This window comes from Jaculus jaculus, chromosome 18 (assembly GCF_020740685.1).
Source record: "Jaculus jaculus isolate mJacJac1 chromosome 18, mJacJac1.mat.Y.cur, whole genome shotgun sequence".
NCBI lineage: Eukaryota > Metazoa > Chordata > Mammalia > Rodentia > Dipodidae > Jaculus > Jaculus jaculus.
In genome coordinates, this window is record NC_059119.1 from 58,396,258 (window position 1) to 58,415,151 (window position 18,894).

At 39.5% G+C, this 18,894-nt stretch overlaps 1 protein-coding gene across 9 annotated transcripts in view; it reads left to right on the plus strand.

The window, feature by feature from the left end:
• Ehbp1 (EH domain binding protein 1) overlaps positions 1-18,894 on the plus strand; it is a 265,866-nt gene that overhangs the window by 130,608 nt on the left and 116,364 nt on the right. For all 9 annotated transcript variants that reach the window (XM_045137250.1, XM_045137248.1, XM_045137249.1 and 6 more), the window contains 2 exons: positions 847-1,084; positions 10,124-10,310. In XM_045137250.1, coding sequence (XP_044993185.1) covers positions 847-1,084; positions 10,124-10,310 — 425 coding nt within the window. The remainder of the gene's footprint in view (positions 1-846; positions 1,085-10,123; positions 10,311-18,894) is intronic.

Sequence of the window (18,894 nt, forward strand, 5' to 3'; positions counted from 1 at the left end):
CATGTGCCACCTTGTGTATCTGGCTTATTTGGGTACTAGGGAATCAAAACTGGGCCCTTAGGTTTCGCAGGCAAGCGCCTTAACTGCTAAGCCATCTCTTCAGCCCCTGCCAAAATATTTCGAGACATCAATCTTTAGTTTTTTCATTTCATAATTAAATAACTCCTTTACATAAAAGAGAGAAGAGAATATTATTGAGCACCTAAGATTGAATTATTTTTTGTGTGTGTGTGGAAAAAGTAAATCAACTTGATTCACAGTCTTCACATATGCCTGTAAAATAAGAAAATGTGTAGCAACTAGTTTTCTCCTTAAACACAAGCCACTAGAGACTTTGGAATAGCATTTTCTTGTAGAAAAATGTTTTCCTGGCAATAAGTTTTTACTGAATAACAACTTGTATCCCCAATAAGCAAAAGTGTTTAGGGAAGAAAAATGTTACTCCAATAATAATGCTCTTTTAAAAACAAATTTATTATGTTTCAGTTTAGGAGAGCAAGTTAATACAGACAGATAAATAATAGTATTATACTTCTAAGGCATTTCAAACTTATAGGTCTGACATGCCATCGTGCTGAAGTTAGAAACAACAAAGGCTGCCATGAAGTATGCATGGTCTACAGGGGTCCGTTTTGAGTGCCACTCTTAAGAGAAGTGGACAGATACCTTACACTTCCTGAATTTCAGGAGTCTTTAGTCCTGCAAATATATGTATGTATATATGTGTGTGTGTTTCCTTATTGCTTTGGGAGCCCATAGTTTCTTAATTCAATACTGCATATTTTTAAAACACACGATAATACTATATGCTATTAATTTAACTTGTCTTTTGTTGTTGTTTCATAGAACCAGCCAGTGAATCAGCTTCACCTAAAAAACCAGAAGACTCTTTTTATAATGACAGCTATACCCCCTTTAAAGGTGTACAGACTCCACAGTATTTAAATCCATTCGATGAGCCAGAGCCTTTTGTCACTATAAAGGATTCTCCTCCCCATTCCACGAAAAGAAAGCCCGTGAGACCTGTGGACATGAGCAAATACCTGTATGCCGACAGTTCTAGAAGTGAGGAGGAGCTGGATGAGTAAGTACATTTCATTGTCATGAATCCCTCAGAAGCATAACGTTAGCTGGGAAAATGTATATAGGCACTGTGTAAGGCAATATCTAACTCATTTTGCCATTAGAGTTTTTTTTTGCATGTTATTTATTTGAGAAGGAGGGATGGGGGAGAGAAAGAGAGGTAGATAGAGAGAATGGGCACACCAGGGCCTCCAGCCACTGTAAATGAACTCCGGACCCATGCACCCCCTTGTGCATCTGGCTAATGTAGGTTCTAAGGAATTGAACCTGGGTCCTTTGGCTTTGCAGGCAAGTGCCTTAACTGCTAAGTCATCTCTCCAGCATGCTGGTAGAGTTTTTGTTGTCTTAATCTTTATTCTCTTCCACGTGGACACATGTCTGCCCTCAAGGAATACGTGAAGGAGGTAGTTTGTGGACTCTCCAGTTAGAGTTCCTGGTGTATCTTCTAGTCGCGTGGCTTCCGGTGTTTTAGTAGACTGTTGTCAGTGGTACATACTTTACAGTGTCATTAGAGGTGGCGTTCTGCTTACATTTAGAGTAGAGATATAGAAGTGTGTTCATTTTTTAATTTGGAGATGTACAGTGCCTGTAGATTATGGCCCGGAGTTTAAATGGCAGTCAGAGAGCCTTCACATTTACCCACAATGCAGTAGCACAAGTACAAATTGGAATAAAATATCTGAAACAATGGTTTTCAAATGTTGGACACAAACCACGAGGGATAAATGAACCCGAGGAGACCAGAAATAAGGTGAGCCAACAAAAGTTTGGGGAGAGAAAACTCATAAACAGTCCCTGGTAATCTCCCTGAGGAATAGAAACAGAATTAGGGCTTTGAGAAGACCATCCTCAGCAAACCCATGTGGCTGAAATTTATAGAGTCTTAGGGCACACGGCGCTGCTCAGAGAATTTCAGAGCCACGTAGAGATCTTTCTAGCGCATTTAGCAGTCTTGATCAGAGTGCGAGTGAGGAGACGGCCCAGTGGAGCAGAGCCACAGAACGCAGCACCTGGTGTTTGCTCAGTCTGCATTCGTACTAATTAGAGACAAAAATGATTAAATGCATTTGAAATAGGTTAGCTGTGTCCTCATGCAGCCCCAAATATTGAAGAAAATAGTGAAGTTGCACTCCACATACAGTTCACATTGCCTGACAAGCAGAAGCGTATCGAGCACACACAGAAACAGGGACCTCTGACTGCGCTGAGGAGAAACCTGGTCATTGGCGGTGGATGCAGAAATGGGACCGAGGATGGAATTAATTACCAAGCATGGAAAACAGATATTACCAATATTTTCCAGAAATTCAGAAGGAACACATGAACATAGACAATTAAAAAATAAAGATCCAAGTTAAATTTATAGAGAGGAGAGATTACAAATTGAGATGAAAAATACACGAACTGGGATCAGTAGCATGTAAATGTAAATGCTGTGGAAGGAAGTCCTGCAACTCTAAAGATTTACCAGAGAAACGATACAGATTAAAACGTAGGGGAGAAGATAAGTAGAGGTCTGGGACACCTCCAGGTCGCCTAGAGTGTTGTCGGAGTTCTAGAAAGAGAAGGCAGGGGTACGGGGGGATAGAAAGAGTATTTAAAGAAATAATAGGCGCACACACGCTCTCTCTCACTCACTCATTCTTATACAGGTACAAGAAGCTGAATGAACTCCCAGCATATAGGAAGAAAACCATAGCAAAGCTTCTCAACAACAAAAGTTCAAACCAGAAAGACAGTTAGGTGAAATTTTTTAAATTCTGAAAGAAAACAGAACAAAAACCTGTCAGCACAAATTTCCATTTCTGGCCAACAAAAAGAAAAAAAGGTGTGAGTGAGTTAGGGTGATAATTGACTTTGCCAAACTTATGTAAGATTTAACGGAATTTGTTACATTTCATTTGTATTTCTCTATAGTAACAATGAGCTACCAAAAATGGACATTTTAAAAGTACTATTTATAGGAACCAAGTGTCTCTCAGTCGTAGGGCATATGCAAGGTCTGATCGCCAGCACCAAAAAGAAGAAAAATTTATGAAAGCATCCAAAGCATAAAACCTCAGTGATAAATTTGAATAAATATTTCATAAATCTGAATAAATATCATTACCCAGAAAACAAAGCATTGCTGAAACTGAAGAGTAAATCAAAGGAGAGAAATACTATGAATTGAAGATGTAAGTTCTTTTTATCTGAAGATTCAACTCTATACTAGGGTTCAGTAGAGAAGGAGGGGAGTGAGGGGGCGAAAGCGGAGAGGAAGTGATTCGTCAGTGCGATCGAGTCACGTGCTTGTGGACGCTGAGCAGCCCCGGTGCCGGCTGCCGCGAGCTGTGTTCCCTGGCGTGCCCGCAGCAGGGCCTGGCGCTCGCGTGAAGGCCTCAGGCACTTGGGGATGCCACTGTGTGCCACCGCACGAGTCCAGGAATCCAAAGACTAAAGAGCTGGCATTCTGATGTCCACGATCGAGGGGAAAAAGTATCTGTCAGCTCCGTAAGAGAGAGATTCACCTGTCTGTTTTCCCTCTATTCAGGCTTCCAGTCCGCATATTGGTGCCCATGTGGAGAGCAGATCTTGCCTACTTAGTCCAGACTTGCATGACAGTATTCTCTGGAAACACTGTAACAGACACACCCCGAAACAGTGCTTTGCCACTTGACTAGGTATTCCTTAATGCAGTCAAGTTGACACCTGAATTTACTCAAATCAAGTGCTACCACAGCCAGAATTTTAGAATGCTTTCTATTATTTGATAAACTATTTCAAATATATATATGGAAATCAAAAGGACTTGGATTAGAAATTGGAAGACTTATTAGCCATGAGTTAAAGATAGATTATAAGGTAGACTAAAGCTAGGCTTAAAGAGAGATTATAAATAAATGGAAGAAAGCCTAGAAATAAATCCACACATATACTGCAAATTGATTTTGGAGAAAGCTAGTAATGGTTGTCCACTAGAAAAGAATAATAATCTTTTCAACAAATGGTGCTCCAATAATCAGATATCCATGTACCCATTCCCTAAAACAAAGAAGCAACAACTCTTAAGTTCCATCTTAACTTAACTAAAAATATAATATACATGTAAAAGAAGGAGCTTAAACATTGTGAAACTTCTAGAAGGAACTTGGGATCAAGTCTGTGTGGCCCTAGGCAAGACAAAGATTTATTTCAAGTAAATTGCAAAATGCAGTTGGGGGCGGGGGGAGGTTGTTGTAGACTTGGTCAAAATTGAAAACTTTCTTTTTAAAATGTTGACGGGGTAGGGAGATAGCCCAGTGGCCAAAGCCTGCTGAGTCGGGTTCAGCTGCCAGCACTCACACGAACCAGATGCAAAAAGGGGCCCAAGCATCTGAGACGTGTTTGCAGCAGCAGGAGACCCAGGTGTGCGCACATAGAACACGTACACACACAAAGTTTTAAGTGCTTTAAAATCTTTCCCAAAATGAAAAAGCAAGCCAAACCGTGGTAGAAAAGAAAATATTTTCAGTAAAATTTTAGCTACCTGAGTAGCTAAAATTTACAAGAGTATACCAAGCAATGTCAAGGATGTGGAACCACTAAAACTCTTAGAGTTCTTATACATGGTTCAACCATTTTAGAAAACACTGTCGTTTCCCAAAAGCCTAAATATCCAACTGTCATTCAACCCGGCCATTCCATTCCTAGCTTGTCATCCAAGAGAAGTGAAAGAAATTGTTAGCAAAGATGTGAACATTTTAATAGTTTTACTGGTTATAATGAACCCAAATATCAATTATAGATAGATGTGTAAATTGGTGCATATCTTTACAATGGAAATCTAATTAGTAGTAGAGAGGAACAAGTTACTGATACCTGTTGCTACATGTATGAATTTAAAATTCATCATACCACTGAAAGAAGCCAAACCACAAAATATACTCACTGTATGATCCCATTTATTTAACATTCAAAGAAGGGCGATCTATCGTGAGAGAAAGTGGCTAGGTCCTGGTCTGTTGATCGGACCTGAAAGGTAGGGCCACTGACAAGAGGCTCCCTTGGGAAAGGAGACTTTGGTGAACAGAAATATCTGTTATCTTGTTGCTTTGGATCAGTTTTCACAGTTATATGTATGAGGAGGGAGGCTCCACATCACATTTGTGCCATTTATTATTTATGAGTGAAACAAATCCATCTTAACAGCAATAGCATTCTTTAACTTCATTAAAAAAAGAAATATAATGGCACATGGGTAATTCCCTGACAGAAATTCTTGGGTTTTTGAGTTTCTTTGATGTAAATACTTGGTATGGGACAGGAGAGAGATATAAAACATTTAATTATAAATAATAAAAATAATACTTCATATAGATTTTTACTTTCAGTGGGTCTTGGCTTTTCTTGGATAAATGTGAACTTTAGTGAATTAACTTGTAAATATTATTCCTTTAAAAATTTAGTTTCATAGGAAGACCTTTCACAATATATGGGATATGTGCGTTGAGGGGGGGATAATAAAAAGACTCCTTTGAATGGAGAATAATTGATTTGTGGATGGGTCAACTGTTACTGTAACTATTTTAGTTTTTCTAAGTGCTGCACTTTATAAGGATTCTTGACTCAGAATGTTAACATGCAGAGTAACAGAATTATTAAAATTTCTAAAAACCATACCAAATGAACAGTGATTGAGAGTTTAGGTATTGTTTGACTTAGAAAAATAGATGATGTAAGGGAACTGTAATGCTCAGCTTCAAATATGGTTTTTAACTATTTATCTATCTGAGAGGAGAGGCACAGAGAGTAAGAGAGAGTGGGTGTGCCAGGGCCTCCAGCCACTGCAGACACATGTGCCCCCTTGTGCATCTGGCTTATGTGGGCACTGGGGAATCCAACCTGGGACCATAGACTTCAAAAGCAAATGCTTTAACCACTAGGCCATCTCTCCAGCCCTTTGTTAAAATATATTTATTTATTTGAGAGCAGGTTCACATGTTTTGAGTTTTTTTTTTTTAATAAAGAAGTTGATTTCTGTTGGTTTAGAACTGTTTCTAACCCTTTTTCTATTTTACACACTTGTGCTGTATGCTCCTATATTTGTAGCCACATTTATAAAAGCTAGAAATGCTGTATCCTCCACAAGTAGAGTTACACCATCACAGTCATGATTGCATGCCCCTGTTGGGGTGAAAAGTTGTCTCAGGTTGTTATGCTTGCTTTGAATAGCGAGTGTGTGATCACAATCGCTTTGTCATGGGCGGTGTCAGGTGCTGAGTCACAGGCACACACCTAAAGCATTTGAGTGTAAATGCGAACCATCAGTGTAAGCACAGTCATTCCGAGCTGCTGGGTGCTACACACACCCTGCAAGAGGCAGCCACTGTTTGCCTGAGGCTTTATGTCTATGCTTATGCCTTGGTAGGTCTGCGAATCCGCCTGCCTAAGGACTCAGGCTCAATTCTCCAGGACCCATGGAAGCCAGCGGCACAAGGTGGCCCCTGAGTCCAGCGTTTGTTTGCAGTGGCTGGAGGCCCTGGTGTGCCCCTTCTCTCTCTCTGTCTCCCTCCTCCCCTCCCCCCTCTGCCTCTTTCTCTCTCTTAAACAAACAAGTAAATTTCTAAAAATTTTTAAATGCCTTTACAAAAGCTAAAATCAGATTCACTATGTTTCCTTTTGGTTAGTCTTTTTTTTCCATAGGAAAGTCACACTCTTTAAAAGAGCATATTAAATTGTTCAGCCGTCCAGGGTTACCTGAGGGAGCCTAGAGAAAAAGCCTCCCAATCTTTGTTGGAATATAAACAGACGTTTTAAAGATTGCCTATCAGCTAATGTGCAGGTCCAGGAAGAACTTGGTTTGTATTGATTGCTTGGTATTTCTCATCTTTTCTCTCCAAAGTCTGTGGGTAAAAAATGCCAGTGGCAGAAATCTTCCAAAATGCATCTTCAGTAGTAAATGTACAACCTTTTATCAACTGAAAAGCTTCTGTCACTCATCTTCCATTAATTCTCCCTGTATCTTGTGACCTAAACTTGTCTCCGATACTAGGGAGTGTATAAGACAGTCTTCGAGTCCCTACGTGGCCGTTAGTGCCAAGAGAAAGTGGGCACCTTCCCTGCTTATTAACATGGCCTTCAGGAAACTGCACAGGCTTCAGTTCTCTTGTGTTTGGCAGATAGTTCAACTCCAGAGTTTTTAGCAAAACTGCAGACTAACCAAGCAGTAAGAGAACATTTAGGAAGTGACTTTTCATGGCCAGTATGCAGGCATTCAGTATTGCTGTGTTGGTTTTTCAAGGAAGCCCCTCATTGAATTTGATTCAGCTACATGTACATTTTAATAAATTTCAAGTGTTTTCCAGTGGAACAGATTTTCCAGGTGAGAGGAAAAGAGCACAGATGTCATCACCCCCTTGCATCATAATGCATTACTTCCTCGGTGTGCTCTTATTAATCCTTCTAGCTAACCAGCTTTCGTTTTGCTTTCTGTAATTTGTTTTCCTCTACGAGTTTCCAAGCAAGAGAGCTATTTAAGATAATAATGTTTTCCCATTTTTTACTTCCTTGGGAATATAGAAGTAATGAATTTTCAGTTAATAATAAGCTAATAGTATAATTAATCTGTTACTCCAGTGTACAAGGCAAAGATTAAAACATTGGTTGTCTATTCAGTGATAAGGTCCTCGAATAGATGGTTCAGTTCCTAGATGGTCAAGAGTGTAGAACATTAAGTAATTTTTCCTTGTACAAAATACATTTTAGGTATATGTGCCACTTAATTATGGGAATATGCTCAAAGAAGTGCCTCACTAGACAATTCTATTGTGAATCTTAGAGGAGTCTGACAGGCCACCACCATAGTACAAGTGGTCGGTTATTGACCAACACGTCTTTACGCCGTGCCCGGGTTCTTACTGGTCATTGTGTAGAGAAAGAGGGAAGTGTTCCCCCACTACTGTCTCTCTCTGGGGACTCTTCCTGTTCATTTCTTCTTCGTCCTTTTAAAATTGAAATTTACATACTTCATATAGTGTAAGTTTTTTTTTTTTTCATTTAAAAATGCACTTCACTGGTTTAGAGCATGCTCTCTATGTTGCATGAACATTACCACTTTCTGTGGTACCAGGACTTTTTCATCGCTATAAAAGGGAAGGCTTTGTGTATGCTTGGTTGGTTGATAGCAGTTAATCCCGATTCCTTATTTCCTGCATTCCCTGGCCAGCCTTTCTTACTCTGTGGATGTGACTGTTGGATGTTTTATAGAAAGTGGAATGCTTCCTATTCATTCTTGAAGAGTAGCCAATCTGTTTATGTTTGAGAGAAAAAGAGTGTGAGAGTGAGAGAGAAAGGGCGTGCATCTGGCTAACATGGGACCTGGGGAACCGAGCCTCGAACCGGGGTCCTTAGGCTTCACAGGCAAGCGCTTAACTGCTAAGCCATCTCTCCAGCCCGCAACAGATACTTCTTAACAAAAAGAATGTTAAATAAAGATTTTTTTGCCAAGGTTTAAATTCTGTAAGACAGAAAAAGGCCTTCTCAAAATTTTAAGCACACGCCCTCCCTCATGTAGATTTGACACTATGTTGGCTAGATGTCTTGGGCATTCCCCTCAAGCAAGGAAAATAACCCACAAAACATCTTGAATGAAGAATAAAACACTCTGAAGAGCAACACTCACAACTCAGACTGCACAGACCTTTTTCAAGGCAGGCTGGAGAGATGGCTTAGCAGTTAAGGTGCTTGCTTTTAAAGCCAAAGGACCCAGGTTTGATTCCCCAGGATCCACAAAGCCAGGTAGATGCACAAGGGGGCACACGAATCTGGAGTTCATTTGCAGCAGCTGGAGGCCCTGGCACGCCCTTTCTCTCTCACTCTCACACTCTTTTTCTCTCAAACATAAACATAAAAATAAACCTTTAAAAAATAGTCAAAAAATAAATAGGATTATTTATATGTAATAACTTCATATAATGGATATATCAGATGGAGACTATAAAATAGATATGCTTAAGTGATTATATACCAGATATTGGACACACAAACACGAGATACACACGTATGGAAACTAGAGACTCACACAGAATTAGACAGTAGTGAGAAAGTATCAGGTCAGAGATGTGATGGAATACATCGGTCAAGAATGGCAAAGAGCTGGGCGTGGTGGCGCATGCCTTTAATCCCAGCACTCAGGAGGCAGAGGTAGGAGGATCACCATGAGTTCAAGGCCACCCTGAAACTACATAGAGAATTTCAGTTCAGCCTGAGCTAAAGTTCGACCCTGCCTTGAAAAAAAAAAAAAAGAAAGAAAGAAACGGTAAAGAATGTGAAGAGGTGAAGCAGATGACACATTAATGGACGATTTTCTACAAATGAGGATAGGGGAAGATAGGCTGTGAAAGAGGTCAAGGCTGACACCTCTTCAGAACTGATGAAATGCATAAATCTTAGTCACCCACACCTAGGTGCATCATAATAACATTGCTCAAAACTAGACATAGGGTGATCTTCAGGGGGGAAAAAAAAGATGACTTGCAAGGAGTAATAAGTGCTGACAGGTGGGCTGATGTCTTCAAAGCACTGACAGAGAACAGCTCCCTGTCCACCCAAACTGTCACTTAAAGTCTGAGGCTGAAATAAAAAAAAAAAAAGCCTGGGAGAATTTACTGTTAACAGAATCTTGCTGCAAAGATGTCCCACAGTGAGGAAGGAGTTTAGCAGAAGTAAGGATAAGTGGACATGCAAGATAAAGAAAGCAAGCAAACAAGCATTTCTATATCATTCTTTCTTTCTTTCTTTTTTTTTTTTTTGCTGTATGGGAAGAATAGGTATTTCTCATTTCTCTAAGCTTTTATATGTAATAGTTTATGGTGTGCATGACTTTATTTTGTAAGTTCTTGTTTTAGTGGGGAAATTCAGTCTGAATAGAAAATGGCTGGAAAATTAAGTCATTATTTCTAAATTTTAAGTTTTGCCAGTTTGGGTTTAATCTGGACGTTTTTAGAGCATGTCTTATGATCTTAGTTGGGAACCAACTATTTTTTTGAGGGACACTTAACAACAATTTCTCTTCATTTAGGTCAAATCCTTTTTATGAACCTAAACCAACTTCTCCAAATAATCTGACAAATGCAGCTCAGGAAGTAGCAACTGAAAAGAGAGTGAAAAGAAAGGCCCCTGCTCCGCCAGTCCTCTCCCCAGACACAGGAGGGGTGGATGGAAGCGCGGGCGTTCCCGCCGGAAGAGGCCTCTCTGCTTCTCCTAAGGTAGGAGCCTTACTCATTACAGCCCGTCTTCATGTGTCTCCTTCCAGTGCGCCTTGATTCAAGCCATTGCCAACTATTTTGAGAATTTTAAAAGTAAAATTCAAGTAATTTGTTACACTGCAGTACTATGTTTGCAAGCTCATACGTTTACAATATGCATATTTTTGTTTGTTTTAGAGACTTGGGATGAATCTCAGGGCCTCATGTGCATCTCCGCTGAGGTATTCCCCTAGTTTTTAAAATGCTGTTTCGAAATCAGGGGAAGAAAGACATTATAATATAGGGTTGGTACTTTAAAGAAAGGGCACTTTAACACAGGCATGAGGGACAGACTATACCAATTCAAAGGAAAGAATAGAAACCATCTTTTGACAGATACCATGAAGACTAAGATTTGGTGCAAAGGAATGTTCTGTTAAATTTTTAGCTCAAGTTAGATTTTTGGGGGGTGGACTGTCACTTTTAAGAATTTTCAATGTGTAATAACTGCACGGAAAGGTAAAACACTTTGAATAAGGCATACAGCAGTTTGATTACAATTAACATGGTATTTCCATGTGTGAGACAGAAATACTAGTTTTGGCATTTTTTTTTCCAGATAACATTTGACTGTGGATATGTTGTTACCATGTCTGATGATTGAATTTTCACAGATTGTATAAAAGTCTTCATGAAGATTTAGTTTGTAGGTCATAGAAGAGCCATTCTATAGAAGTGACATTTATACTCAGCTGTAAATGAGTATAAATTAGGGCAATGAGAAAGGACAAATTATGTTGAATAAAAACCCATGGTAGCTTTGCTGGTGGCGCACACCTTTAATCCCAGCACTCTGGAGGCAGAGGTAGGAGGAGTGCCGTGAGTTCAAGGCCACCCTGTGACTACATAGTGAATGCCAGGTCAGCCTGAGCTAGAGTGAAACATTGCCTCAAAACCAAAAAACCATGGTTACCATCTTGGTGGAATAGTTTGTCAACCTAAAGCACTGGCAGGCGAGTGTGGTCAGAGCAGCGTGAGCAGGAAGGGTGACTGGACTAGACCAGGCGGGCCTGGGAACCGGCCATGCCCGCCTGCCACGCTCTCATTACCCCGAGACCGGGAGACTGCCAGAGAACTGCAAGCCGCGAAATGATACGAGCGGCTTGTTAGTCAGACTTCCCATGTCTTCGACAAGTCTACCTGAGGGGAAATAAATGAAGGGAGGAAGGATTTTTTTGGGGGGCGGGGGGGAAGCTCACAGTTTCTAGAAGTTTCAGTCTTTCATGACAAGGAAGACGTGGCAGAAGAAAGTAACTTGCCTCCTGGCAGCCAGGAAGCAGAGAAGGGAAAATGCATGAACGGCTGGGTACCTTTGCTCCCCGTTATTCTGTCTGGGCCTCCAGCCTTTGGACAGTGCCACCAACAGTCAGGGGGAATCTGCCCCCCCCCCCCCCGGTTAATCCTGTCTGGAAACACAGATGCGCTCAGAAGTATGCTTTACTGATCTGAGGCATCTCTCCCCTAATCAAATGGATGACATAGATTAACCATAACAAACCGATATAAGAAAGCAGAGGAGACGGCAGTAAAACCAGGAGAGAATGGGGAAAAAAAAACCAAGCGAAGCAAAAGTGGGTTAAGACTGGCATGCTTTCAGTAGACATGGAGAGAAGCCGGGAAATGAGGCAGATTTAATTCACAAGGTGAATTTTTTGGTATTGGATATGATACTTGTCTAACCCAAGATTTCAGAGTTTCTGTGTATTCATCACAAGTTTTTCAGCTTTTAAGGCTGGTGAGATGGCTTAATAGTCAAGGTGCTTGCCTCTGAAGCCTAAGGACCTAGGTTCGACTCCCCAGGACCCACATAAGCCAGATGCACAAGGTGCTGCATATGCACAAGTTGGCACATGCATCTGGAGTTCATTTGCAGTGGCCAAGACCCTGGCATGTCAGTTCTCTCTCTTTCCTCTCTCTCTTTCTCTCATAAGTAAAAAAAAAAAAATGATAAAAGAATGCTTTTCAGCTTTTAAATTTAGGTTCATGATCAAATTGGAGTTACTTCTTTAATAGTTTATTTTTATGTATTAATTTAAGAGGGAAAGAGAGGGAGCGAATTCTGCTAGGATTAGAGATATGTGCCTCCACACCCAATTTATTAGTGCTTAGTTTTCAGTCAGTGTCTCGTATCAAGTTGAGGGCTTTCATTTTGTTCCTTGTTTGCTAATTTGGATGAAGACTGGATGGTGGATTTCATCATGTGCTTTTTCTGCATTACTAAAATGATTCTATGATTTTGTTTCTTAATTGTTTTTTGTGGTTTTTTTTTTTTTTTTTTTTTCTTGAGGAAGGCTCTTACTCTAGTCCGTGTTGACCTTGAACTCATGGTGATTCTTTTGCCTCAGTCTCCATAAGGCTAGGATTACAGGCATGAGCGCCATACCCAGCTATTGAATTATATGAAAAGATTTAAAAAGAACCGGCTGTGGAGCCTCACACTTGTGATCTCACTACTTGGAGGCCGAGGCAGCTGGCCTAGTCAACACAGTGAGACCTTGTCTCAAAAAACACAAATGATGGGGGCTGGAGAGATGGCTTAGCGGTTAAGGTGCATGCTTTTAAAGCCTAAAAATCCAGGTTTGATTCTCCAGGTCAGATGCACATGATGGGCATGCGTCTGGAGTTTGTTTGCAGTGGCTAGAGGCCCTGGTGTGCCCATTCTCTCTCTCTCTCCCTTTCTCTGTCTCAAATAAATAAATGATGAATCTTAAAACACAAATGAATAAAGTCATATTAAATGGATCAATGTTCAGGTACTTTTCTTAATAGCTTACTTACTAATTTAATATACAGTATAACGGGAAATGCTTTCATCTCCCTTTACCCGCCTCCCATTACTAACCCTGGAGACCATCTTCAGAGGGGTCATGGTACACACTGTAGGGTCATGAAGGCCTCAGTCAGTCCTTATGGGGCAAGCGGGGGTGTACCTCATGGCACTCCTGCCCACTCTTTGGCTCCTAGCATCTTTCCACCCCCTCTTCTGCAGTGTTCCCTGAGCTGTGGCAGGCCTGTTGGCTCTGATTTAGTGCTGAGTTCTCTGTAGCCTCTGGATTTCTGTTCTAGTAGGTATTGACTGAACACTGTGTCCATCACCATGGCCTGGAGCTGGTTGTCAGGATAACAGTCAGAGCAGTTTCCATGTCGCTGCTTCTTCCGCATCAGACCTTGCAAACAAGTGCTATTAGCAGCTGAGCTGTTGCTACCCCTCCATCCCCTTTTTTAAAAATATTTTATTTTTATTTATTTATTTATTTGACAGAGAAAGAATGGGGGGAGAGAGAGAGGGAGAATGGTCGCCCCATGGCCTCAGCCATTGCAAACGAACTCCAGACGCATGTGCCTCCTTGTGCATCTGGCTAACATGGGTCCTGGGAATCAAACCTGGGTCCTTTGGCTTTGCAGGCAAATGCCTTAACTGCTAAGCCATCTCTCCCGCCCCATCCCCATTTTTTACTTTGATGAGCGGTTTGTGTCACCTCTAGAAAACCTCTGATCTATATACTTTTTTAAACCTGTAAAAAGAATTCTCTAGCTCTATTAAAAATGCAAGTAAAAATTATTAATAGGTTTCTAACTCCAGTTAATTGATGTCAGGAGTAGGAATTTAATATCTAAATATCACCAACAGCTTTACATATTTGGTAGATGACATGAAAAAGTAAATATCATTTAGTGAGTACAGCAAATAATATGGGTTTATGTACACTTATGATATGCCTCTTTCAGTCAGGAGATAACGATTCAAACCAGGTATCAAAATACCCACTTTAGAGCTCAGGATGATCCTCCTAATATCTCCAGCTCCCAAGTGTTGGGATTATAGGTGTTAGCTACCACACCTGGCTTTAGAAATAAACTTTTAAATTATTAAGCCAGTATTTAAAAATGAAATAAGCCTGTTCTACTATACTTTTTTCTTATTCTTTTATATAATAAGGAAAAGATTTTTCATGTCATTAATATTAAATTCATATCTAAAATATTGATTTCATCTTTACATTCTCTCAATTTCCATTTGTAGTATATAATTTATAGTATATAGTAATACTTGTACATTGAATATATATATATATATATATATATTATATTATATATAAGGATGTGTTTTCCCTTTTCTGTGATACTAGTAGCCAAAAAGAAGTAGAAGACTTCTAGCTTAGACACTCTTACTGGAAGGTGTACCTAATTTTCCATAAACTTTGTGTCCAAATTTTCAGTGTCCAAAAATTATTTAAGACAGTGGTTTTCCTGATAACTGACCATTTTAGCTACTCTTAACTATGTGACTATTATCAACACTTTGAGTTCTTTTGTAAAAATTGTATCCATTTAGTGATTATGGTATTTGCAAGAACCTTATAGAATCTCAAATTTATTTTAATTCTTTGAAACGTAACTCATAGGCATAATTTGAACACAATCTAAGCGGAATGCATAATTGCATAACTTTACTGAAATAGTTGGCAGCAGTATATCTACTATGTTGAGGTCTTTTTTTTCCTTGTGATTATTAGTAAAACTTTTCAGACATATAAAAGATGAAAGGGTTATTTTTAAGTAATATCTGTGTGCCTATCTTCCACATTGAAGTAAAACAAGTTGAAGTATATCTGTATATCCATAGTTGCATGTTAAAATGTATTTACAGTTAAATATAACTTCATTTTAAATTTGAAGCGTTAATCTCTTATAAGTATGTTATTCTTTAAACAGTTGCCACTAATACCTCTCAGGAAAAAACTTAAGTTTATATGCTCCATGGTATATTTTCTCTTTCTGTCATCAACTGAACAAGACTATGAATTTTTATGATACCTAGTGGGAGTGGCATTCCACCTGTGTGTTGATAGTAATTAAACCACTTGTTTTCCATTGGTAAGAGGTACCAAGTATGGCTAATTGCAGAAACTCAAGCTGCACGCTTCTGGTGAGGGAAGAGTAGCTGGATGCTGTCCTACTTCAAATGGCAAGCGGCGTCGCACTCGCTCCTCTGGAAGCTCACCAGCTGCAGTTCCATATTGACATTTTACCCCGATCACACCTTCCCCTTTATTTTTGGCTACCTCTATTGTGATAAGGATAACACAAAACATTGATGTTTTAAGACCACTTAATACATTTTCAAAGACAAATAACCAAATAATCAATGTATATGTCTTCACAACTCAAGCCCAAACATAACCATTAGTTATATTCAAGTACAATAAGAGATTAGCCAAATGGTCTTTAAAACCTGTTTCCTGCTACTGAATATATGAAAATCATAATTTTTTTCATAGCTTGCATTGATGGTTTTCAAGATTTTCTTATTTGAAGACCATAAAAATTATTGGAGTTACTCAGGAATTGTAAATGTATAAATTAGAGGTCGCAGAAAAGCGATTGCTACTTGATGTTTCGCGTGCCCCAAAATGTGGTCTAACGCCCACCCAGGGCATGCTTAGGCTTGGTTGGTAATTACAATCGAGCTGTAAAATATTTTGACAGTTTCCAACTGTTGTGTACTTGTTAGTCATTTGGTGGCAAATGCAATTTGGTGAGGTTTTTTTGGTTGGGGAATATTTAATTAAGACTTTCAATTAAGTAGTACTCCAAGTAAGCACTAAGGAAAAGAAAAGTTATATCACCATGAGCTACTTTTACATTTTATCCAAAGCAATAATAAACTGTTACTTGATAAACACTGCAGGATAAGGGAAGCATGCCATGCTTTTATGCATCTATTTTCCATCACAAGCTTTTGCTTGTATAGTTAAGCATTCAAACCCAGCAAAAAGAACACTGTATCTGACTCTCCCAGGTAAGTGCGTTTAATGGCAAATAAATCAAAATTTTTCATCATAATTATATGCCTAAAAAAGACAGGTGGAATAGATTTTTGTGGCATGTTTTTATTCTTTTTTTTTTTTTAACAACATAGTGAACTAATTTGGGTACCACGATGATGCCTAGGAAGAAAGCATCAACTCTTAATTCAACAGAGTTGCCTATGTAGGTAGAAGAGCAGGTGAAACACTCTAGGTAAATATTTATGAAGTGCTAGAGGCAAATAGTATTGGCAAAAATCTGTGTCCTCATCAGTGTTTCCAAGGGCCAAACAGTAAAACTAAATACTCAGTTCACTTGAACACCTGTTGTTTAAAGTTTGTAATTGCATCTACAGAAATCTTAAGACATTGTATTCTTTCAATTTCACATGAATTTTTATCATAGAGCCATCAATTTATGTAAAGTCTTAGAGAAAACAGGAATTCAGTGAAACCATTAGCAGTTCAATCTTTGTAATATTTTCTTCAAAAACATATGACTGTGACCCATGAAGTTGATTATACTAAATTAATTTTCCTGTATCCTTTTAGGCTTTGTTTTGAAATATATTATCTCCCCAAAGGATCAATGTTGGGAATTTTATTATATAAATCATGTTTTATTTATTGTTATTTGGTGAACAGGGCTGACATAAAGTCCAATAAGAGAACTAAGCTCACTGGGAATATTAGCTTGCCAGTACTAGGGAGGCTGAGACAGGAACCTTGTGATTTCAAGGCCTGTCTTGGATACATAGTGAGACCCTGTCTCAAAAAAACATGCCGGTAATGTCAGCATTTGGGAAGTGCAGGCAGGCAGTTCAAGGTGATGGCTTTTTAACATAGTGAGTTGGAGGGCAGTTCGGGCTTCATGAGACCTTGTCTCCAAAAATACGAAAAACAAACAAAATGCATTAAGTTTATTCAATAACTATACCCATATAGGACAGTTGTAAAAGATAATATAATAGGCATGTGTAACTCTACTTTTAAAAACCATTATCCAAAGTCCTTTGAGATTCTGTTGGAGTTTTCTTTTTTTTCTTTTTGTAAAATTTGTCATTGGGATTTTGATAGTGATTGCATTAAGTGTGGGTGTTGCAGTCCGGTTCGCATTGCTGGTAGAAATCACCCAACCAAGAGCAGCTTCTGGGAAAAAGAGGTTTATTTTGGCTTACAGGCTCAAGGGGAAGCTCCACGATGGCAGGGGAAAACAATGACATGAGCAGAAGGTGGACATCACCCCCTGGCCAACATAAGGTGGACCATAGCAACAGGAGAGTGTGCCAAACACTGGCATGGGGAAACTGGCTATAAAGCCCATAAGCCCGCCTCCAACAATACACTCCCTCCAGGAGGCATTAATTCCTAAATATCCATCAGCTGGGAACCTAGTATTCAGAACACCTAAGTTTATAGGGGACACCTGAATCAAACCACCACAGTGGGTTATATTGAAATCTTAACAATATTGTTTCCCAAATCATGAACACTCTCTATATTTTTTTATTTTTTAATTCCTTTTTTCCTGTTTGGTAGTTTTCTGTGGAATAGTCTTTCATCTTCTTGATTAAAAAATTTCTTTTTTTAAATGTCTTTTCATCTTCTTCCCTCTCTTCTTCTCCCTTTCTTTCTAATAAATACTCCAGGCTGGCCTCAAAGCCAAACTCGGCTCTGTGCCAAGAATGACCGTGAGCTTCTGATCCTCCTATGACTGGCTTTTCTTTTTCTTGCTTAATTACACAAGCTAGGACTTCAAATTCCATGTGAAAGACAAGTGGCAGGATTGGGAATCCTTGCTTGCTTTTCTTGATCATTGAAGCAGTTTTCAGTCCCCCCCCATTTAGTGTGATACTACTACTGCGTTTTGTTTTGTTTTGTTTTTTGTTTGTTTTCTGAGGTAGGGTTCTGCTCTAGCTCAGGCTGGCCTGGAATTCGCTAGGTAGTCTCGGGGTGGCCTCAAACTCATGGCGATCCTCCTACCTCTGCCTCCCAAGTGCTGGGATTAAAGGCGTGTGCCATCATGCCCAGCTAATAATACATTTTGACACCACTTCCACCTGCAGCTTCAGTGCGTTGAGTTCTGCCTTCTTCCTTGCTCCATCCAGCTAAAGTTTGTCAATTTTGTTCATCTTTTCACAGAATCAACTTTTGGTTTCATTAAGTTTTCTCTATTAGTGTTTTGTTCTCTATCGTCACTCCAGTTATTATTACTATTTTTCCTTCTGGGCTGAGATTGTTCTTTTCTAGTTAGTCCCCCGAGGCACAAAGTTAGGTTGCTGATTTGAGATGTTTCTTAATTTTTTGAATTTTATTTTGTTTCCATGGAAAAATGTGTTGTTGTTTTTTTTCCCTTGGATCTAAGACTATTTTAATGGAGGAGAGGGAGACAAACAGGAAGGGAAAAGGAGGAAGAAGAAGGGAAGGGAGAGGAGAGGATAGAGAAGTGGTGTGCATGCACCAGAGAGGGGCTCAAGGGGCAAAGGGAGTGAATGTAGATGGAGCAGGCATGCTGACGAGCAGACAGTTCCTCTCTTGAGATCTTACCTTCTGCACAGTCTGTTCCAGGCATTAGGTTCCTTCTTCCTTTGCAACTTGGTCTCTTCAGTGGTCCCGTGAAGGTGTTCTCTCCTTCATTCTGGAAGCAGCCATGGCCATACGTCAAGGGATTTTCCTTGACCATCTCCACCAATAGTTGCTGATTGCACAGAATTACACCTTTACACATTTCACAT